This window comes from Myotis yumanensis, unplaced genomic scaffold (genome assembly GCF_028538775.1).
Source record: "Myotis yumanensis isolate MYYU_CA2020_CCGP unplaced genomic scaffold, mMyoYum1.0.hap1 SCAF_14, whole genome shotgun sequence".
NCBI classification, from domain to species: Eukaryota; Metazoa; Chordata; class Mammalia; order Chiroptera; family Vespertilionidae; genus Myotis; species Myotis yumanensis.
The window spans coordinates 18,583,264-18,607,786 of record NW_027223765.1 but is presented as its reverse complement, the minus strand read 5'-3'; the positions used below and the strand labels follow the sequence as shown (position 1 = coordinate 18,607,786).

The 24,523-nt window shown below is 37.1% G+C and overlaps 1 protein-coding gene and 1 pseudogene across 1 annotated transcript in view; both read left to right on the top strand.

The window, feature by feature from the left end:
• The window catches only part of UBE2E2 (ubiquitin conjugating enzyme E2 E2), a 248,633-nt gene that overhangs the window by 210,219 nt on the left and 13,891 nt on the right, over nt 1–24,523 (top strand). Inside the window, exon 5 of the mRNA XM_070433331.1 lies at nt 4,813–4,960. Coding sequence (XP_070289432.1) covers nt 4,813–4,960 — 148 coding nt within the window. The remainder of the gene's footprint in view (nt 1–4,812; nt 4,961–24,523) is intronic.
• On the top strand, nt 23,573–23,719 carry LOC138992807 (small nucleolar RNA SNORA48; annotated as a pseudogene).

Sequence of the window (24,523 nt, the reverse complement as noted above, 5' to 3'; positions counted from 1 at the left end):
TGAATGTTTTTCCGGCTTCAAAAGGTGGTGTTTGTGGGATCTATAGCATCAGAACATATAGGAACAATCAACCAACCTGTATAAGTCAGTGTTGTTTATTTATGAACACTTCTCAGGAGGTTCACAAACATCACCCAAGTATACATTTTATCAGTATTATAAAACATTAAAGTCTAAAACATTCTCTGTCTTAAAAAATCCACAAGATTCTTTGCAAACTCATGCTTTATTTTTTTTATCTAACTATACTTTACTTTTAATTAAATATCTCCACTTAAAGCACCAGGAAGTCAACAGTAAAAAACAATCTAATTAGAAAATGAGCAAAAGATAGGAACATTCTCATTGAAGAGGGTATCCAGAGAGCAAATAAGCACATGAAAAAGTGTTCAACATCATTAGCAATTAGGGAAATGCAGATTAAAACCACAATGAGGTATCACTGCACCCTGTTAGAATGGCTAAATAAAGCATAGTAATAACACTTAGCATCAACAAGGACGCAGAGAAACTGGATGACACTGCCGGTGGGAATGTGAAATGGTACAACTGCTCTAGAAAAATGTATAGCCGTTTCTTATAAAACTAAATAGGAGTATATCATACAACACAACAATTGCACTCGTGGGCATTTAGCACAGAGAAATGAAAACTTACGTGCACACAAAAGCACAAATGTTCATAGCAGCTTTATTTGTAATAAATAAAAACTGGAAACATTCCATTTGTCCTTTGGTGCATACGTGGGTAAACAAACTGGTATGTCTATAACATGAAACTTTACTCAGCAGTAAGAAGGAACAAAAACTACTGGTACATGCAACAACTTAGATGGCTCTCCAGAGCATTATGCAGCGTGAAAAGAGCCAGTTTCAAAAACTTACATCCAGTTTGATTCCATTTATAGCATTCTTAAAGTGACAAAATTCTAGAGATGAGGAACAGAGTAGTGACTGTCAAGAATTAAGAAGGAAGGAAGGTAACTACTAAAGGGCAGCACACAGGGTGTTTATAATGAACTGTTCTGTCTTGACTGTAGTGGTGATCACAAATCTCCATGCAATAAAAATTTCATAGAAACACATACATACACAAGTGCATATAAAACTGAAGATATGTGGAAAAGGTCCAAAGACGGTATCAGTGTCAATTTCCTGTGATAAAATACTGCATTTAAGCAAGATGTTACTATTGGGGAAAACTGAGTGAAGAATATATGTGATCTATTATTTCTTGCAACTTCATGTGAATCTATAATTATCTCACAAATTAAAAGTTAAAAAGAAAGTAGGCATTGAGACTGAGTAGAAGAGTATAGGTTTTTAAATCAACAAAATTGTGTTCAAATTTTAGATCCACCACTTACTTACCTGCTTTGGGACCATAAGCCAATTCTTTAACTTTTCTGTGCATTTTTCTTCTTTTTTTTCTTTTCAGTTTTATTGAGATATAATTATTGACATATAATGTATTAGTTTTAGTTGTAAGACATATAATATATACATATATTGTGAAATAAGTTTAACATCCATCACCCCAGAGAGTTAAAATTTCTTTATTTTTAAAGTGACTATAATAATACTACTTCCCTCGGGAACTTGTTTTGAGGATTAACTGGCTTGGACTGGCCTACCAATATCTGATAGGTTTTAAAATACCATTATTATATATAAAAGCCATTTGTCATTTACATTGAATCATAAAAATATTTTATCTTTTCATCTAGCCCTTAAAGGGATAGGTACTCTGACTTTTCTGCAGAATTTTAATATTGCTAGATATTCTCTGTTTCATTAACTTCTGCTCATGTCTTTCTTTCTTTCTACTTTCATGGGATTTACTCTATTCCAGCGATTTTCAACCTTGTTCATCTCATGGCACATGTAAACTAATTACTAAAATTCTGCAGCACACCAGAAAACGTATTTTTTCCTGATCTGACCAAAAAAATAGATATAATTTTAGTTTGTTCACACCAGTTGCAAATCGCTGCTCTATTCTTTTTCCTTCCTGGTGTGGACACTTAACTCATTAAATGTCTTTCTTCCTTTCTAATATGTGCTTTTGAAATTGTAAAATTTTCTTTTATAACTTTTATTCAAAGCACATATTTTGGTGATGGCAAGCCAACATTTTCATTGTCATTCAGTTATAAATATAGCTATTTTTAGTTAATCCAATAGTTAATTTGAAAATGTGTTTTTTTTTTCCAAATGTGTGATGGGGAATCTTTATGGTCTTAATAATTACTTGAAATATGTTAAGCTTCCCTTGTGGCTTACCATGTGACCAATTATTATGTTTACAAGAGGCCCGGTGCACAAAAATTTGTGCACTTGGTGGGGGGGTCCCTCAGCCCGGCCTGTGCCCTCTCGCAGTCTGTGACCCCTCTGGGGATGTCCGACTGATGTCCTTAGGGAGCGGGCCTAAGCTGGCTGTCAGACATCCCTCTGGTAGCCTGGGAGACTAAGCCATTAGTCGGACATCCTTAGCACTACTGCGGAGACAGGAGAGGCTCCTGCCACCGCCACTGCTCTGGCCAGCCATGAGCCAGCTTCTGGCTGAGCAGCGTTCCCCCTGTGGAAGCGCACCAACCACCAGGGGGCAGCTCCTGCGTTGAGCATCTGCCCCCTGGTGGTCAGTGCACATCATAGCGACTGGTCATTCCTAGTCGTTCCACCATTAGGGTCAATTTGCATATTACCCTTTTATTATATAGGATTAGGTGCTTAGAAAAGAATATGTGTTCTCTAACTGTTGAGTGTGGAATTTATCTTTATGTTGATTTGGTTAATTTGGTTGTTCAGATTTTCAGTACCCTTACTATATTTTTATGTGATTGACCTATTAATTACTGAAGTGCAAATGTTTCTCTTTGACTATAGGTGTCATTTTCTTCTTATACTTCTGCCAATTTTTACTTTTTATAATTTTTACTATATTGTTAGATATGACATTCAGAATTGTTATATTTCCCTGAGAAATTATTTATTTCATCACAATGCAGTAATTTTTAAATTTTAATTATTTATTTATTGTCTAAAGTTTTACATATGTCTCCTTCCCCCCCCCTTGACACTTCCTTCCCCCCCCCCAAAGCCCCAGTGTCTGTGTCCATTGGTTATGCTGATATGCATGCATACAAGTCCTTTGCTTGCTCTCTAACCCCCCCTCCCCTGCTATTTGTCTCTAGTTTTATTCATTTTAGCCTTAAATGCTTTTTTTTTTTTGCCTTAAAACATATATTTAATCTGAGAGTGAGATAGTCATTTAAGTAATTTTTTAGTTAGTCTTTGCATGGAATTCTTAGGGGAAACAGTTTTTTCTTCAGGTCAGAGCTCAGGCTTTCTCTGGCAAGTGTATTTGCTCTTTCTACATAAGGCATTATCTTTTCAAATTCACCCATTTACTGAAAGCTGCGCAAGTGTCCAAATTTAATGTAAAGGCTCTCAATTGAATCCCTTTGCCATATACAGACCTAAGGTTTCATCTTCTTTCTCCACCAGGCAGGGCATCAGAACTCAAGCTTCAATTTTTAAGACTGACTTCCATCCTTCATTCCATTCCTCTTCCCAAAGCTCAGCCTTGGCAAATCAGCTCACGTGCTTACTGTAACTTTTGATTTTCAGTTCTGAACTTTTGAGATTGCTCTTGCAAATTCACCTATTCATTTTAAAGAATGTTTGTTATATTTTCTTCAACATTTCTAGGTTTTGGGGGTGGGGAGGCTGTGTGTGTAGGAAGGGATATTGAGGTTATCTGGTCCAGCATGAAGGGCAGTTCTTAATAGGAGTACTAATCTCACCTGAGATGGTAACCATGTTATTCAGCAGCTGTAGAATACTGGATCTATCCTCTCTGAGACTTAATATCCAATGAATTCAGTAAATTCTCATGTTTGAGTGTATGCTGGATACCCTGGGGGGATGGCAACACCTACAAAGATCTGCGATGTGTGTATTTCTTGGTTCAAGCCATTTCAAAATTAGGATACAAGAAAACTGGTCTTTAGAACCCCAAGATTCTTTTACATTTCAACTTCTAAATTTGAGAACATTAATAAACAATGATAGCATGAAAACCTTGTTGCATACATAAGACTTTTGTAAAACAGTGTTATCAGAGTTACAAAACTGATTTGGACTTAACTTTTCAATTGAAGTTCTTTAAAAATGTTATACACATGTTTCAAAATTACCTAAGCAAAGTACAGTAGTGATCTAGCTATCATAGGGAAGAGGTGGGCTGCACTAATACTATATTCAAAATTGAGAATGTAAAGAAAAAAGGTTTGCAAGTTATAATTAATACAGTTTTTCTATAAGCTAGGTATATTGTTTACATACATGCCCCAATTTATGTCTTTAAATGTATTTAGTTCCTTTTTAGCTTAGTCCCATGCTTTTTTGTGAATTTTATAAATGTACAAAACCCTTAAAACAACTGGAATCCAACAAAAGTTTCCTTTGAAATTTTTATTTTTGAAAACATTTTTTCTTTGTAAAAGTTTTAGAGGTAAAAGTTAGTTTTCCTCTTACGAACATTCCTACAATTGCACCAAGAGTAAATTCAGTCTCCAGAACATTAGTTAAATGATAAGACGCTTCATCAAAAGCAGAATATCATGATTTTGCTGTTGGAGTTTAGTTCTCTGTGCCCAGAATGACAGGTTCTAAAATAGTGATTTTTTGTTTATTGGTTCTTCTCATGTGCCTAAGGAAAAATTAAATATGTGGTTGAACCAATGACTCTTACATTATTTTGTCTAATAAAAGGTATATCTCTTTATAACAACTTTACATTTTCTTCTAGGTTACCTTCCGAACAAGAATCTATCACTGTAATATTAACAGCCAAGGCGTGATCTGTCTGGACATCCTAAAGGACAACTGGAGTCCGGCCCTCACCATTTCTAAAGTTCTCCTCTCCATCTGCTCACTTCTTACAGATTGCAACCCTGGTGAGAGACTTTAAAGCCAATCTTAAAATTGTTCATCTAAATTAACCACTACTTTCCTGCTATCACCACTACTGCTACTGTTACTATTATTTTTATTTTAAATTCCCACAGTATGTAAATCTTTCTTTTTAAATTGGGTCTTGTCATTAGTCTTTTTAAGACCTGTTATTTGCCAAGAAGTAAAAAGCATAGTATGATAAAAATTAATTAAAAGTCATTTTAGATTAAGAAGTGCATTTGAAGAATGTATTACATTCTGTTGCCAAATAATAATAAAAATGTTAATTGAATAGTTTAATCTTTAATTAGATGCCTACAGAAGATGTTAATTTGAGAAATATGGGCTGTTTAAATTTTATAATAACCAGGCAGCAGCGCACAGTCGTGACCTTTTTGGCATCTTAATAACTGTGCACCCTTATAAGCTATTAGAACAAAAAAGGGGAATGGTCTGAACTAGGATATACCCAAAAGGTAAATAAGGAGAAGCAAATACAACTTTGCGGGAAAACTAAAGAGAGTTTATGGCCAATCCTTCGTGGATTGCTGGTGTGCTGAATGCTGAAAGCTCTTCCTGTGTGTGATTGTGTGGCTTAGACCAGCTTCTTTTATTAAAAGACAAAACAACTGCCAACTTTTTACATACTTGCATTTAGTTTTGAAAATCCAAAGATAGTTATAGGGTTTTCATTGATGTTCTCAGTGAGAAATTCTTTTGAATATTTAATTGGTGTCTTAATATTTCATAAGATTCCATCTTCCATGTTCAGAAATAAATATTGTTTATTAGATAAGTGAATTTTTAGACAAGAAAAATTACAAATGGGATTGGGGTCTCTGAGGCTCCTGGCTGGCTTATAAAACATGGGAAAATTACAATTTTTAAAGTTTTATGTTTGTTATTTTTTAGTAATAAAGACTTTTTAATGAAGAAATATAAAAACAATTAAATTGTCACATATTTAGAATGCATGACAAATTAATGCTTTTAACACCAAAAAGAAAAGAAAATATAATTGTACAAGATCATGATTATAAAGTATTTTTAATCAATTCAGACTTCATTCCAGACAGTGAAGTTTAATAATGCTGCACTAATTCAAACCAGAATGACAGGCATTTTGTTCTTGCAGTCTCATTATTCCTATTTCAATTTCACTTGTCTCCATGACTGGGTATAACTTCATTTGGAGGCAATGTCACAGACAGGCATTTATTGATGATACGAGGCCTCCTGGAAATATTGGAGCCTGGGACTGCATCTGTTTCCCCACTCCCAAAAAAGTACTTAATGGGATTTGCTGAAATTTGGAGGCCAGGGTTGTTTTATGTTTTGTTTTGATTTTAAGAGAAAATTTTATTTTGACAGGTAAGTAACTTATTTAAGAAACTTTTGATGTCAAGTCATTATGCTGTGCTGTATGTCACTTATATACAGTGGTGTATGTCAGTTATATCTCAGTAAAGCTGGGTGGGAGGAGAAATTTCTGACACCCTACTGTTTATGAGGCACTTCTGAGCACTAGGTGAGTGAGAAGGCCACACTTCTTATACATGGAATAATGTGTCTCTTCACATTTAAGAGAAAAAACTCGGGGCTGAGACGCAGTCCTTACCCCAGTGGTAACCAGGCTGGTTTGGCCTCCTAGTAACCAGGCTGGTTTGGCCTCCTAGTCAGCTGAAATGGCCTGTCACCTGAATCATCTTGTCTATGAGAATCTGTTCTCTGTATAGGTATCCCTGCTTAAAGCAATAGATTCATTCCACCAAAGCCTTTTCAGCAATCGAAAAGATTTTTGCTCAGTAAATTAGAGATTTCTTTTGCTGTGTCTTGGAAAGTTACATTCTGCAACAACAACAACAACAAAATCACCCCTGGCTAATGCAAAATCACATAAAATAAGTATATTTTGAAAATAATGCTATTGATAGTAAGTATAAGTCTAAGGATAAGTGTTTCTTAAGTTTCACCAACTAGAGATAGCCTATCTGATATAAGAATAGAACATCATTTGTAAAATATGTCAACAGACTAAATGTTCATACTTTTAAAGACATAGAGAGGAGTTTCCTAATTAGCACATCATTTACATGTATGTTCATACTTTTAATTAGTCTTTTTTTAAATTTATCTTTATTGAAAGTATTACAGATGTCCCTTTTTTTCCCCATTGACTCCCCCCCCGCCCCGCCCCCACCCCACACACACCCAGTTAATCAGAGTCTTAAAAAATTTATCTTAAACAAGTCACAGTCTGTTCTTTTGTTTAATGGCCTTTATCTCATACTGTTTTCTGGTACATTTCCAATCCCTGTAGATTTCCCCCCTAAATTTAAGTTAAACTTCAATCTAACCTATCTTCAAATCATCACAAATATAAGTTGGATAGAATTTGAATAAATAAGATTTTCCTATACTGAATCTCTAGAGCTATTTTAACATCAAAAATGCTATCAGCTCACAAGTATGCTTTACATAAGGATATAGATTTACCGATTTTAAAAAAGTGCTTTCTCACTCTTATTCTTATACTAGAGGCCCGGTGCACGAAATTTGTGCACTGGGGGGGGGGGGGGGGCGTCCCTCAGCCCAGCCTGCACCCTCTTGCAGTCTGGGAGCCCTCAGGGGGTGTCTGACTGACGTGGAGGCTGAAAAAGCTCCCGCCACTGCCACTGTGCTCGCCAGTTGTGAGCCCGGCTTCTGGCTGAGTAGTGCTCCCTCTCTGGGAGTGCACTGACCACCAGGGGACAGCTCCTGCGTTGAGCATCTGCCCCCTGGTGGTCCATGCACATCACAGTGACCAGTCGTTCCACCGTTCTGTCTATTTGCATATTATCCTTTTATTATATGGGATAGGATAAACTGATTTTTTAAAACCTTTTTCATAGTTTTTTCACAATTTACATTTGTCTCTTTCAAGAAATTTTGGCCCATTCAGGAAAAAGGATTATGTGTTTCAGGGTGGGGCTGTACATCCTTATTGCGTGATATTGATAGTCAGGAGATGTAGACTTTAAAACCAGCTCCACTGTTTAATTAGTTGTGTGACCTTGTACTGGTCTCTTAACTTTTCTCAGCCTTAATTTCTAATATGAAACAAAGATTATCATCAACCCTACCTAAACCACAGAACTCCTGTGAGTTTAAAATGAGATAGTGTATGTGAAAACCCTTTATAATAATAATGGATTTTTATTGTGTTATTTCCCAGAGTATTTAGGGCTCTGAATGGGCATACATTAGATGACTTATAAATACCTACTTGGTTGAATTTAATAGAAGATAGTATTGAGTAACCTTTTGACACCACTACCTTGGCACTGACACTTGGATTTTATAATTTGAAAAAGCCTAACCCTAAATTGATAGTGCCTATTGTATTATCTCTTGGGATGGATTATCTCTCAGGAGGGAAATGTCCAGCATTTATCACAGGAGTTCTGTGGTTAGGTAGGGTTGATGATAATCTTTGTTTTATATAGGGTGTCCCAAAATTCACGCAAGAAGTAATTTTGATAGAAAACACAGGTTTATAATTAAAATTTGTAAATTTTTTATTGATTCATAAAGTATACAGTATAGGGTTATGTATGGAATAGCACATCAGGTAAATGGCCTCCATGGCTTTGCTGGCACATACGCAAAGCCGTGGTCTTCATTGGTCTTCATTGTCCCTGCTCCTGGGCCATAATTGGTACTTGTTAATGCTTATCAAATTGAAGGGATTGAAATCAAAGGGCAACAGATATTAGAATCTGATTCAATAAACCAAGTAAAATTAGGCTTTTATTTTTGTTGTTGTTGTTGTTGTTGTTGTCGTTGTTGTTAATGCTCACGCAAAATTCAAATCTTGCGTGAATTTTGGGACACCCTATTAGAAATTAAGGCTGAGGAAAGAGACCAGTACAAGGTCACACAGTGAAGCTGGTTTTAAAGTCTACATCTCCTGACTATCAATATCACACAATAAGGATGTATATCCTCACCCTAAAATCAATTGATGGGTGCACCATTCTGTTCCCAGTGCAGTGGTCTAGGTAGGTCTGTCTAACTGCTGGCCTTGATAGTGCTGTTTACACCTCACTGTGATATTTATTGAGCCTGATATAGCTTTCTTACTGGTCAGACATTAGCTAGCTGCCAGTGTGTCTGTGACCCACTGTAGGCAACAGAGTGGCAGCAGAGAGGAATAGAGGATGATAAGCCCAGAAGGTTAGCACCAGCCTCCCAGATTTTCTAAATTAGTCTTGCTTGATAAACATGATTTAATCCAGGAATTGCTGAAGTTTAGAGTACTAATCAAATTTCCGTTTTTCATACAATACTCTTATTTGTAAATACTTACTCTTCTCAAGTATATATAAAATTTAAGTTCTATTTTATTTTATATTTTAAGTTTGTTTTTGCTGTTTTGTGATTGTTTTTAAACTCAGATATTTTATTATATTCTCTATATGAAATATATTTATTTATTTAAAATATGCCTATATTATGGTCTTCACACTTATAAATAATGGATATTTTCCCTCATACTTAATGAACTATCCTGAGAGCACTGACAATTTTGAGATAAGACAAAGCCAACACTTTTCTTGTACCAAATGTTTTATTTACAGAATAATGTCCAAAACTATTTCTAACTTTTTTCCCTTTTTTTTTTTAAGTATATAAATGCATATCATCTGGCATTATTTTACTAATCTCAGTTCTATTTTCCTACTCTACTGCTATTATTTTCTAAAGTGTTATGGGCTTGTTTCATTCTAAATGTAATTCTGTAATTCTAAATATATAATTCTTATGAGATCATTGGAAATTTGAAAACCAAACATTTGATATTGAGGAATTATTGCCAGAAATTTTTAAGCATAATAAAATGAAATTGTGATAATGAATTTTTTTTAAATTTTTTATTAAGTTATTATATATGTGTCCTTATCCCCACATTACCCCACATTACCGCCCCCCCCCCCGCCACTCATGCCCTCACCCCCCCGCCGCCCCCCCGTTGTCTGTGTCCATTGGTTAGTCCTATATGCTAGTATATAAGTCCTTTGGTTGATCTCTCCCCCTTACCCTCACCCTCCCCTACCTTCCCTCTGAGGTTTGATGGTCTGATTGATACTTCTCTGTCTCTGGATCTGTTTTTGTTCATCAGTTTATGTGGTTCATTATATTCCGCAAATGAGTGAGATCATGTAATGTTTATCTTTCTCTGACTGGCTTATTTCACTTAGCATAATGCTCTTCAGTTCCATCCATGCTGTTGCAAATGGTAAGAACTCCTTCTTTTTTACCGCCGCGTGGTATTCCATTGTGTAGATGTACCACAGTTTTTTTAATCCACTCATCTATTGATGGACACTTAGGCTGTTTCCAAATCTTAGCTATGGTGAATTGTGCTGCTATGAACATAGGGGTGTATATATCTTTTCTAATTGGTGTTTCTAGTTTCTTGGGATATATTCCTAGAAGTGGGATCACTGGGTCAAATGGGAGTTGCATTTTTAGTTTTTTGATGAAACTCCATACTGTTCTCCACAGTGGCTGCACCAGTCTGCATTCCCACCAGCAGTGCACGAGGGTTCCTTTTTCTACACATCCTCGCAAGCACTTGTCATTTGTTGATTTGTTGATGATAGCCAGATAATGAATTTTTTATATGTCCTTGCCATTTAGAAATACATATTGACCTATTTGCAAATAAAATTCTTTGACATCTAGAATTTGCTTTAAAGTAATCCAGAAAGATTAGAAGTGGGTAGGGATATGGAAATACCAGATTGATCATTATAATTATTGAATCTTAGTAATGAGTACATGGGGGTTTGTTATACTATTCTGTCTACTTTTTTCTTTTTTTAAATCCTCATCCGAGGATATATTTCCATTTATTTTTAGAGAGAGTGGAAGGGCGGGGGAGAGACAGAGAGAGAGAGAAACATCAATGTGAGAGAGACACATCTACTGGTTGCCTCTGGCATGCACCCCAATCAGGGCCAGGGATCAAGCCTGTAACCGAGGTACATGTCCTTGACTGGACTTCAACCTGGGACCCTTCAGTTCACAGGCAATGCTCTATATGTTTGAAATTTTTTATAATAATTAGATTTCTTTTTAATTGCCAAAAATTACACATACCTATAATCTATAAAAGGTGTGTGATTTTGCTCTTTTGTTTTGTGAAGGAATGATTTGGGCTCTGACCTTCACCCGGTATATTTCATTCCCCTATCATCTGCCTTCAAACTATAGGCTGCCTTGTAACAGAGTTCTACATTCATAAACAACCATAAAGTCTTTGTCCACCACTCTTCAAACAGGGGGAGCAGTACAGACTCTAAGCATACCCCGCAAACACCAACACTCAGGAGGGATGAGCTCTTCCCTCTCTTCCTGTCACCTTCCAAATAAAAATCAAGTGTCAGTTACTCCCAGTCTTAGATTTATGTAAACCTATTAGAACAACAAATACAGCTGAGAATGGCGGCTAATTAACCCTCAGCCTCTCACTGATTACTAGTAAGCCAAGGATGAGCACAGCTGCAGCTTCACTGCTAAGAGTGTTATTCTTCTCAAATGGACTGAGCAAATGGAAGAGGAATTTGCTCTCAGTGACTCCTTTCCAGTGTTATGTAAAAGGTCAGAGAATGGCTCCTTCCTCATTCTCCAGCAATATAGCCCTTTGTTTCAGATCTCTATGGCCCTCTTTTTTAAAAACAGCTAATGCAATTCTTATCCATAAATTGTCCTTAACTTTGATTGTATTTAACCTGACTATGATTAGATAGTAAATTGTGTTACTAAATATTAAAATTTTGTAATTGATAGTGATTACTAGGGAATGCAGAACATAAAATAAGATTAATTATTTTGACACAGATATATTTATGTAGATTATTTATACTGTTTGTGACCTATTAGACTGATGAAAGGTGCAGAAATAGAATTTAAGAGATTCTATTGCTTACTACTACTGCAGCATGAATCTTGCCTGCATGTATCCTATTCTGCTACACTTGAGAGCTAGTAAAGAACAATTTCTTTAACTGGAAAAATGACATGCCTGCCTATTTTCAAAACAGGCTATCTTAGCAGGAATACAAAAAAAAATTCTAGGACAGACATTACAGGTGGCTACATAGATATCAGGTTGCTTCTGATGTAACAAGTAGAAAGGGTTCCCTCTCCGAGTCAGAGTTCCCAGGAAAGGTGGCTTAAAGTTGCAGTGATTGCAGCAGGCCAAGAAGTCTTTGATTTCTTCTGGGGTTTGCATTTGGGGAATTCTGGCATTGTGTATATTCATAGTTTTCATCATGGAGGGAAGGTAGCTTCAGGTGAAAAAGGGGGAGATTCTGGATGTACTCCTTTAATAATGTATCCATGTGGGCTTTTCCTCTTTTTTCTCATAAAAATAACACATGCTTCTTATATTTTTCCTAAGCCAATTAGCCTCTAAAGATAAGTATTTAATTTTTGTGTGAGGCTCTTTGCTCTGCAGACTCAAATTTGGTGGGACTAGGCAAAGTATATTTGTCAGTTAAGTTTGTCTCATAATATTCTTAGTGTAAATTTAGACACACTAACTTCAACTTTTAGCCTTGGCTTTTACCTCACTTTTACTTAGCATTTGCCTTGTTTTATTGCCCCTTAATTAATATAAATTTAGACATAGTTAGCTGTTGCTACAATTTTTGTTATAAATCTGTTGCTGACCCTGAAATAATAACCTCTAATTTATTGGTTTGTAATTTAAAAAATTGCTGTACTCACTTATGATGCAAATTTTCTTTAATTTACTTTCTAGAAAATGTTATTTTTCTTTTTTTTGTTTTTCGTTTTTTGTTATTTTTCTTTTTAGAAATCCCCAATGATTTATATTTTGTTAAGAGGAACACTAAGGTAGGTCTAGATCAGTACTTATCAATTTCTATACTCTCCCAAAATTGAATCTTCCTCCACTAAAATCAATTAATGGAATGTCTTTCTTAGTGTTAAAATTTACTAAATTATATTTGAGTTACCCCCCACCCCCCCCCCCCCAAAAAAATTATCTTCAAATCTGTGTCATCTGATGCTCTTTAAGGAGTTGGGGAAAACTGTTGAAGCTACCTCTTCTTTCCTTGTCAGTGAAAGCACAAACAAGAAATTAAAAAGTGAAGCATACCCTTAATTTAAATAAACATCATTCTTCACTCATATGGGATTGTCTTTTACTCAGAACTGTTTACTCAAGGATTCATTCAAAGACTATCTTTCCCATACTTGAGGAATTTCTGAAGAATCATGAACTTTTGATGTAGATTTTAATTAACTTTTTCTTTATTACTAGAAGCCCGGTGCACAAAATTTGTGCGTGGGAATGGTCCCTAGGCCTGGCCTGCCATCAGGGCCATCTTCCCCAGCTGCCCATAGCCAGCCCTGCCCCCCGCTGCCGCCCACCCCTGGTTCCCCGTTCGCCATTGGGTGATCAGTGCCTGCCCTCCAGGGAAAAGGACCAAAAAGTGGTCAGTGTCCTCATAGTGACTGATCCAGCAGTTGTTCTGGTCATTCTGCCATTAGGGTCAATTTGCATATTACCCTTTTATTATATAAGATTTCTTAAAGAAGATAATTAAAAGATAACAAAGATTACTGTGGTGAAAAAATACTCTGATTAATTCTCATTCTAGAGTAAAAATAGTCTTTTTTTATGATAGTCTTTTTTTATTATGGCTTAGATTATTGCTTGTTATTTTATTGAGGATGTGTGTTTTGTTACAAATCATTTGACTCTTGTTTGGCAAAGAGCCATATAAATAAGAGATTAGTTTTTTTTGCTTTGGGTAGGGTAAAGGAGCACATTTTCTAACTACCCAGTTTATTTACAGCTTCTGTCAGGAGAAACATAAGTGTGTCAGGCTTTGCTAAGCAGTTTCTTCCCAACAGCAAGAGATAGTTTTCCTGTGTCTGATGTCCAGCTGTTCTGTAATCTCTCGGTCTTCACACAAATGGAAAGGTTTTAGGCGTCATCCCTGGGCAGGAATCTGCCACTGGTATCTTTTCTACCTTTAAAATATGCAGAAATCATGAGATTATTAAGCAGCTGATGATGGTCTGTGTAATTCTCTTGGGTTGTCACCATATGCCACTTTTGAAACTCTAAGTGCTGTTTTTTTGTTAGTTAATTTATTTTTCAGTTTAGACTTTTGTCCCCATGCAGTCTATATCTATAATGTGTGGTTTGTTAATACTGCAGGCTTGTTATTGTTAAATAAAATCATTCTAATGATATTTGTTGTTAGAAACACCTATACCTGGTTTATAAATGACATGGCAGGGGTTTTACTTTATATAAGTTTAAAAAGTAAATACATTTTTAAAATTTGGTAACAGCTCACCCTGCACTCAGAAGGGTCCCTCCACAGAGAGACCCTGGTGCCCTGATCTCTTTCCTATCTCGGTACAGTGCCCCTGTGGCTGTCACACTCATTTTGTGGGAGTACTACCTTCTGAGACCACTGACCACTCATCGAGCACTGAGGAGGCCGCTCCGTGACCACACTGACTTTTTAAAAGGGTTTATGCCCAGAGGACTTGTTAATGAAACTGTCTGTACTTTGTTAGTAGTTGTCTCATGTCCTCGGGGACCAGGTGTGAAAACGGAAGAGAAGAGTGATACTTTTAAGGTGGAGCATTAGACGCTCTCTGGCCCGCAAATAGAAATGGCAAACACAGTGTGAACCACTGGGCTTTTGCTTACATTCTCACATCACTTGTTCATTACTGCCTTCTGAAGACTGCCTCTTTGAGGAATCCTACTAGAAAAAGCAATTGAGAAAAAGAGAATGGACCATATCAGAGGTTATCCAAAAAGTTCTATAACCCGTGTCATTTTTTGAAAGAGATAGGTACTAGAACTTCATATAAAGCTGTGTTTTTCAGCCTTTTGTGATCCTGCAGTACCCTCTTACTCATCTTTGCCCTGTCCCTATCAGCCCGGGGACTTTGTGTACTGTATTTCCAGTAGCTTGTAATAGTGTAAACACCAATGGTATATTATATGTGTTTTCAGAGGACATATGCACACTTCCATCTTCACCCCAGGCACTGATTTGACTCCTCCTCAAGCCTGAAGTATATCCCTGGCCCCTCTAAGAATCACTGAGCTGGAGCCAATGCAAAGGGAAGTGCACCAGCACTTATTTCTGACTTTAGGACAGAGCTTGGTGGTGTGTGTCTCCTTGGTTACTCCTTCACCTCGCTCCCTTTTCCTGTTGCTGGTCTCTTCTGTTTTATCTGTATTTCAGCCTCTTGGTTTTTGTGCTACTGTTATCTTTTCTTCTTTTTTTTAAAATCCTTATTTTAAAAAGTTACCTGCTACTCTTCTTTTAACCTTTCTTTCACCCAGTAAAATGTGTGTTGTTGTTTTTTAAAGGAAATCCAAGCTATCTTTTTTCAAGGGTTTTATTATTATCTCTATAACCAAAAGACTTAACTTGTCGTGTCTGTTGGCCTAGCATAACCTTGGAATATTCTATTTCACTTCCTGTGCCAAGTGATGACTCTTGTTCTCCTGGTGTGCCAGGGCAGGAATGGCCCCATCCACTCTCAATAGGGGTACGGTGTCAACTCTGAAAATGCAGCTGAAACTGTAATGTTAGAGCTGTTGCCATTCTCAGCTAATACATACCTTCCTAATGTCATGACCTCTTTCTCCAGTTAAACAGTTTCTTTTTTAGTCTAGTTTGGAAAATATGTTACACACAAAGTCCTATACTCTGTAAGTAATATTGCCAAAGCAGTATCAGGAGCATAACACAATAATCTCATTTTGCTATTCTGAGTTTCTTTGTCCTGTGTGTGAATGGCAGTGTTTTAAATGAAAACAAGTTAGGTCCTAGTGTAGGATGGTTTATGTGTTTAGCTCTAAGCTGTTGTCCTGATCTTCACTACGTTTTTATGCCTGACTTTTCTAAGTTATAGCGGCATACCTTTGCATGCATCTTTCCAGCAAACCTTGTTTCCCCTTGCTAGACTCACCGGTGTTAGATAGAGCATGAACACAATGAAGGTTATACCTTGCCATGTTAAAAAGATTAAGTCAAAAGAGCCAATTTTACTGAGTTTTGAATGTGTCAGGAAAACCAGAATATTGCCCAGCTCTCTCAGAACTCAATAGTATCAGTAAATTAAAATGAGAAAGGCTAAAGTATTACTTGATAAAAGGGCAAGTTAAGTTAGATTCTGAAGCATTATTACAGTTTTTAATTAATATTTACAAATTTATTCACCTCTTCATGAAATATAAATGCTTAAGAATCAACTTACTAGCATGTCTTTTTCTTAATTAGAAAAAGCATATTGCATGTTAAACTGGGAACTCAAGTTGGCTGGAGCAGAAATGTGCAAATAGCTACACGAATCAACTTGTAGTAAGTTGTTACTAGAACTGTACTTTGTAAACGTTCTCTGGACCCCTTTATGGTTTTAAAGCATCAATCTGTTTCCATTTACTCTAGTCCTTCCTAAAACTATGAAGTTTCTCTCTTTTTCTGGAGGAATTACTTTTTTATGAATAATATGTGTGTTTACTGCTTACTTGTACTATGTTAAATTTACAGAGAATTAGAAACTCATTAGTAAGTAAAAATAGTAACACATTTCAGAATTAAATGAGAATTGATTTTTACTTTTTTCAAGGAGTTTTAGTAAAGAATTATTGTTTCAGAAAGTCCTTGCTATAGCAAGGTTCCTAGAGATACTCTCTTGAGAACAAGGAGGCACAGGTACAGGCAAAATGTAACCTTCTGTTTCTTTTAAGGTCTTCCTAATAGATAATCAGAATGCTTTTTCAGAAGTTTTCATTTGTGTAGTATATAATAAGTTTCAAATGTGTAGTATATGTTTATTTTATATATATACTACCCCAAGGACATACATTGCCAGTGTAGTAATAAACCAGAAGATAGGCTGAAAAAAATTTTTTCTAACACCAAGAAGGAAATTCTTACATGACTGTGACGTTTTCTTCCTAAATGTTCTCTAGTCTGATATTCTTTAAATAGTCATACAGGCAGGCAGTAAGTGTATGCACTTTAAGTAGTCAAATTAGTGATAACATTATCTCCATGCTGTCATCCCACCTGAAAATTTATTTGCAGGGTAGATTTTCTATTTGTGGTCTGGGGAATGAAAATTAGGTCTGACTTCATGTCTTAATTATGCATCCACATGACCACAGTTGGGTTCTCACCAGCCACCGTTTGATGGCTGCCCGTGAAAATAAATGTTTCTATGGTGTGAAGAAACTTAGACCAAGATCCTAGTAAATCTTGGTTAGTACCAAGGTGTGGAAGGTACATGAGGGATGTAATACTTGAACCGAAGCAGATCCTTAGGCATCACCCTGGAGGCCTTTGTCACTCTCAGAGTCATCGCTGGACTTGAGGGGGGAAAAGAAATGTCCTACAAGTTGTTCCTGGAGAAGCCAGAAAACATTGCCCTTTAAGAACTCACCACCCAACAGCAATTTGAATGTACTTAATGTTACTGAATTGTCTACTCAAAAATGGGTAAAATGATAAGCTTTATGTTATGTATATTTTATCACAATGAATAAAATTTTTAAAGAATCGACATCCACTTTCTAAAAGCAGCTCACTAGAGACACCAAACAGCTTGACCTACAGGTCAACCCGTTGAGTGACAGTTTGAACCAGGGGAGACAGAAAAGGAAAGTTGGGAAGCAGCCCTCTCTGCTCTTCAGCGAAGTGGCCTGAGTCCAGCAGCATTAACACCCAGGCAGCAGGGAGGGTGAGCACTGGCTGTTGGCTTCTCTTCTCTTCTCTTACCAGGTTTGTGATGATAATGATAATGAATGTGGTAACAACAGCAACAGCTGGCCAACTTTGAACCTACTGAGTAGCAGACACTGTTCAGTGCTTCTCATTGGTTTTCTCATTTAATCCTCTCAACCCCCCTATGGGTGGGCACTGATGTTATTATCTGATTTTTGCAGGGGAGAAGCACAGGCTCAGAGAGGTTAGATTTGTTCAGGTAAGGGGTCAGAACTAGGATTTACATTCATGGAGTTTGTCTCCAGAGCTTGACCCCTTAACATCTGGGTCATACTACCCCAGCCCTGGTCTCTGTGTGACACAGCTCAGATGTCGCTTCTGTGCACAGACACCACACTGATACCTCAAGTTCAGTGCTTGGCTGTTCAACAGACATTTACCAAGCTCTGGATCAGACCTAAGGCCAGGGCAGGAAGGAAGGAGTAGTTAAAATACTTAGGTTAAAGTCCATGCTCTTGAGATTAAAGTACAAGATTTTGACTGTATGTGAATCATCACATAAAACCAGGGCTTGCGTTCACCATGAGGGCCATGGTGACCAGTGATGGAAGCCCTCGCCTCAGGATGCCTGCTTGGCCAGGATGCCCTGCGTTATAAACACTACCTGCTGCCCTGTGGCTAGGAGACAAGGTGCTCCCTTGCAGGGAGCCCAGAATGCTTTCAATCAGCAGATCAGCAGTGTCTACCCCTTTGGCTGGGTAGAGGACTCTCAACGTTAATCGGGGTGGAGCGGGAGGGTGGGGGCTCTTTCTCGGTCCTCAGACTCCCTCACCAGGGAGACTAAACAGACTAATCCAAGGTGTATATAAAGTTTCTGTCAGACTGTTGGTAAAATATTCTGCATCATGTACCAATCCTAGGGACTGGGTATTCACTACACCTGTATTTCCTCAATTTATCCCAAATTTTAGGCAGGGCAGGAATTGATCTTCCTCCTTCCTCATCTTGCTTACTGTTAGCAAAATATCCAGCATTATAAAAGGCTCATGGTAAACATCTATTTAACTGAATTAATAGTCACTATTATTGAGGCGCCAGGTAAAAAGGGCCTAATTAAGGAAAGTAACCAAAGAGAGGATTTTGAGTTTGAACATTTCTACAGTTCCAAGAACTAAGTAGTCAGGAGTTCGCACGAGGAAGACTACGTGTGTGTGTGTGTGTGTGTGTGTGTGTGTGTGTGTGTCCACTGCTCAGCTCAGAGTCTGCACAGTCAGCAGTCCTAGCTCCCTCATTGTGAGCAGAACCTGGACCACTGTTTATTTTACAAATTGCACTTTTGAACTTTTAAAAATGTGAGGTTTTGTGGCATCTCTGTTAGCTGCCCTCATCTCTCCCTCAGCTTTCACCCATGAATGCCAGCACAGTGGGAAATACTCTTCAACTACCATTCAAGGTTATGGCCGTAAATCATCCAGAAAAACATTGACCTCTAGTTTGACTGAAACCTAGCAGCCTGTTTTCCCCCATTCCCTGCTATTTTCAGCCAGTCTTTTAACTTCCCAAATATAGGATATCTTGCTTTAGCATTACAGTGGGGCCTTGACTTACGAGTTTAATTCGTTCCGAGACCGAGCTCGTTAAGGAGCTCGTTAACTCAAATTACTCTAGCAACTCAATGCAAAAAATCACCGAGAGACAGCTGGTATCTCAAAAAACTCGTTAGTCGGGACACTCGTAAGTCAAGGCCCCACTGTACTTAAGTGTTGCCATTAGAGTCAGTCATTCTATAGCAAAATGAATTTTTCAAAGTGTATTAATAGGGGGTCAGATAAAGGATTTACATTCATGGAGTTTGATATAAAAAATTTAAATGTAAAGAGAAAGTTCCTTATTTTCTCAATTTTAACAAACATTTTCCTGCTGATTCATGATCACCTTTATTATATCTGCCTGAGGGTCTTACAGATCAAAGTTGAAGATGATGTCAGGAGTGTCCTTTTGTGTATCAGTCATAAAGTTAGACTGTGGCCTTATAAGTAAGATAAAATCAACAAATTATTTGAGATGTTTCCATTGTTAATATAGCCCAAAACATTCTACATTTTCTTTTTATGGAATGATAGAAACCTTTGGTCATACTTTCGTAAAACACAATTCTCCATCAAGAACCAATGATATTATAAACTTTATATTTGTAGATTTTTTAGGTAGGAAAAGGGATAACTACAAAGACGTACAACTTGTGGGCTTGGAGTAAAGCAGTTTTCCAACAGTGTCTACGTTTTTTTCAGTTCTTTATCAAAGTATGGGTATGCTGGTAGCCATAATGATGGGGCCTTTGTTTTGGTTGATGATTTTTAATCTACCATTTACATGAATAAACTGATATAGCTTGTGAAATGGATTGTAAATTAACCATTTAAAATTGGACATTTGTTTCTGAAGAAAATGATTATTACTTAATAACATAATGTTACTTAAGTTATTATGAAGTCAAAGATTACTCTTGAAATATGTCATACAAACTTATGGTTTAGAATTTTATCCTTTATGTCACTTACATGGCTTAAGCATGTATATCTCAGGAATCCAACATTTCTTCTATACCATCAAAATGTATATTTTAAATTAACTCATAAAAGTCCAGCGTGACTTTAAAACATGCTAACATTCTATGATTCTGAAATAGTGCACACAGAATTGGTATGTTATGTAAAATTATTCCTTTCTTTACCTATCAGTAATGTGCTTTATGTAATTGATGAGATTCAGCTTCCTAATCATTCACTCAATTTTTCAAAGATAAAGAGCATAGCAGACCTCATCCATAAGTTTTTCAAAAGGTTAGTTATCAATTCTTTATTAGCAAGTTACTCTGTCACTGTATTTTTCTACCCCCTTGTCCACAAACGAGGCTTAGGTAGCCTTTCTTGGAGTTTATAGGGATCTGACAGATTCCATTAGAAAGTCAGTCTAGCTTTTTGTTTCTCTTGACATCAACACACTAGGTCAGTCTGTGTCTGAGAGGAGCGTGTCAAAATGGTTGTCTTACTGCATTTCTCATTGTTATTCTCTGGGGTGATATCCCTTGAAGGTCATATTATAGATCGTTTTATCAAAGGAATTTCAACAATAGTAGCTGGGCAAGAGTTGGTTCCACCTAATCAGATACGTCCTCCAAGCCACTAGCAGCTTGATGCCCTAACAAAACCTGGTTGCCAAAGTATTTCACCATGACTTTGAGCTCGTCTCAAACTTACCATGTCTGATCTGCACATTCATTCTCAGACCTCAAAAATACATTGCTCAATGTCTTTTATTCTGTAAGTATGGGGTGAAAGCCCAGATCGATGCAGGTATGCAAACAGTATTTACTTTACTATTGCTCCTCCTCTGCCCCGCGCTTTTATGCACCTAAGTATACACACACACACACACAATGTATCTATCAGCATATACATAAATGTTTTCAGTTTGAAGCTTGAGTCTCAGAGTTACTTAAAAGCAAGTCTGGTAATGAGTCCAGATGATGTTCGGACCATCCTGAAATCAGTCTTCAAGAAAAGGAGGTTCAAGGTAACAGCTCATCAGCAGGTTTTCCCTAAAGTGGGCTCACCTGTGGTTAATTCATAGAATTTCACCCTTAATTTAACTTGTAGTATATTGTAGGAGGGATGGTGTGTACCAGCTTTCTGAATATGACAGTTATCTAGGATCTATCTGCTGGATATTGCCCATCTAGTATGAGCACCCTGGTTTGCATGCTTCAGCACTTATTTTCACTGAAATCTGCTCATCTAAATGTTATTTATTGACCAGTTCAAGCGCTAAAACTAAATTTTTAAAGACAACCTTTACTCTCATGATAGGTTATTACGTACCATTTCCTAATGAGATCAGTCAAATAAATTAGATCAGTCAAATAAATCACCAGAATAATGAAGTCTCAACAGAGCATAATGTAATGATTTGCTGTAGGTATGGGATGAACATATTGAACTCCATGGACTTTAGTTTTGACAGATTAAAATAACCAGCTAATGAAATTAAGCACTAAAGTTTTATTCTTCTGTTGTCTCTAGAGAAACAATTAATTCGTTTTTATTTTGGTTTATAACTTGATTATACATTGAGGGCTGCTTGTTAATACAACCATGCACCTAGGTGCAGGCAATCCCAAAGAGCCATTGGGCATGGAATGCATTAAAATTTGTTTTTACTGCCTTGTAATCAGCCTTAACTATGACCTGTCACCCTTACACTAGATTACCGGTGGGTCTATGTCAAATATCATGTACGACTAGACTAGAGACTTGAGCTTAGTACAAATGAGAATTAGGTTTAAATTACTAAGCTAATTTTCATTTCCGGTTTTAAAATTTAATTACTTGCTTCCAGAAATAAGAGATAGTTGTATTTAATACCAGCAGGCCCCATCTGTCTGTCCTGCCGTAAGCAGTTTATACATCCTTCCCCTTTTTTTCTTCCTTTTTTTTTTTTCTTTTTGTAGTATAACATTGAATTAACAGCACAATATCTACTCTTCATTCCAATAAGAATTTTAAAGTCTGGATAAAATATTTAGCATGAGTTAACACCACAGTAGCTTGGCAGCATGTACATTAGAAATAACCTCTAATGAAGTTAAACGCTGATGCTTAATTCTTTTGTTATCTTTATAGGAATAGTTCTCCCATATTATTTTTATTTATTACTGATTTTTATGATTTTATACTGAGCAATTTATGTATTTTTTAAAATATTTTTTATTTATTTCAGAGAGGAAGGGAGAGGTAGAAATATCAATGATGAGAGAGAATCATTGATCAGCTGCCTCCTGCGTCCCCCACAATGGGGATCAAACCCGCAACCCAGGCATATGCCCTGACCAAGAATTGAACCATCACCTCCTGGTTCATAGGTTGATGCTCAACCACTGGCTAGGCTAGACTAAGCAATTTAAATATGTACAGATCTATAGGTATCTGTTGGACCTAACTTACAAATGAAAATATAGTCATTGCTCATGCAAGTAGTGGGTGTGGTCTCATTAACTCATTGCAGAGGGATCACGAGAATTCTCGTGTTTTCTATTCTAAGGCTTGTGGCCAATCACAAGAATTCTTTAAAAAGATATTAGCTTGTAAGAACATGTAATAAATAACTTCAAAATGCAATGGGTATTTAATTTTAAAGTGTGCCTTTAACATTTATGTAAAATGTTTTTTGTACTCGTTCAATAGAAACTTATCTGGCCACTGGGTAAAGCTAGCAATAAAATTGTTGGTCCGAAATGTGTTAAAATGTCATTTGAGCTCAGCTGGTGTGGCTCAGTGGTTGAGTGTCAACCCATGAACCAGGGCCATCCGTTCAATTCCCGGTCAGGGCACATGCCCGGGTTTCAGACTCAGTCCCCAGTAGGGGGTGTGCAGGAGGCAGCCGATCAATGTTTCTCTTATCGATGTTTCTATCCCTCTCCCTTCCTCTCTCTCTAAAAGTCAATAAAAACATTTTTTAAATGTCATTTGAAAGGCTAAATCATCAGTGAGTGCCAAATTTCCATGAAGAATGGCTTAGCACAGCCAGCTACATGGGCAGTAATAATCAAAACCAGGCTTAGAAGTAGGGAGTGGAAAAGATACCGTTTTGAGTCACAATGCACTGGGTCCGAGTAGCAGAGTGCAAGGTGGCTTTCAGCCTGTGATTTGAAGAACCCAGAATTTCTCTTAGTCACAAGACACAACTAAATTGTATACATACTCTTTCATTCCAATTATTTTGGTAGTTTATTTGTGCTAAGTGTGGTCTCTCTTTGAAAATGTACATACCTCGCCCCCTGGCAGTGGGCAAGGAGACACCTGATTGGTGGTGTTGCTATTATATCAATCCAGGGCAAAGCAGGTATACAGTCCTTCTTCACTTATCCTAGCTTGATGCCTGTGTCGGTGGCCAGAGCTGTTTCATGCCTGAGCCACATAAAAAAAATAAAATAAATTAAAAAAGGAAATGTACATACCTCTGGAAAAGATGGCACATTAGGTATATGAAACTGATCTCTCTTCCTTTGGGAGAGAAAGATATGTGTCGGGAAGAGAAATATGCCAGGAAATTAGCCAGATGGGGAGGGAGGCACCCAGATACAAGCTAGATGTCCCCTACTTCACACAGTTGCTGTGCAATCAGAGAGAAGCCAACTTTGAATTACTGTACTATAGTCTTGTGATGAGTGAGAAAGTTGAAGAGTTTTGATGTATGTCCTTGTCCCCAAATAGGCCTGGCTTTTTTCTTTTCTTTTTTTTCTTTTTTCTTAAGTGAGATTGAGAGGCTTGCAGCTGGGCTGAGCAGTATAAAGGTAAGAAAGGTCAACAGGTTACAGAGGCAAGTGCAACAGGGCTTGTTAAGAGTAATCAAAGGCCTACTTAGGGAAGCAGCAGGAAGCGGAAGATTGGGATTTCCACCCTGGCGAGGTTATAGGGGCCATCTGCCAAAGAGAAGTTGGCTTAACTCTGAAACGGTTTAAAATCCAGTTTAAAATGCCGATTAGGAAAATCCCACAATAAGCAGTTTGATCTTTTCCCTTCTCTCACATACAAGATGAGATGATTCTGCCCAAATCACTCAGCATTATTTTAAAGGAGTTAATAATGTGTATGAAGATTACTGTGGCGGGGGCTTCAGCCACCTCTTTTCTTGCCTCCTCTTTGTGTTTTAAGAGCCCCCTCATGAGATCAGTGGTTTCATTTTCTTCTTCTCCAGAGATTGGTCTCCCTAGGGAAGCCCAGA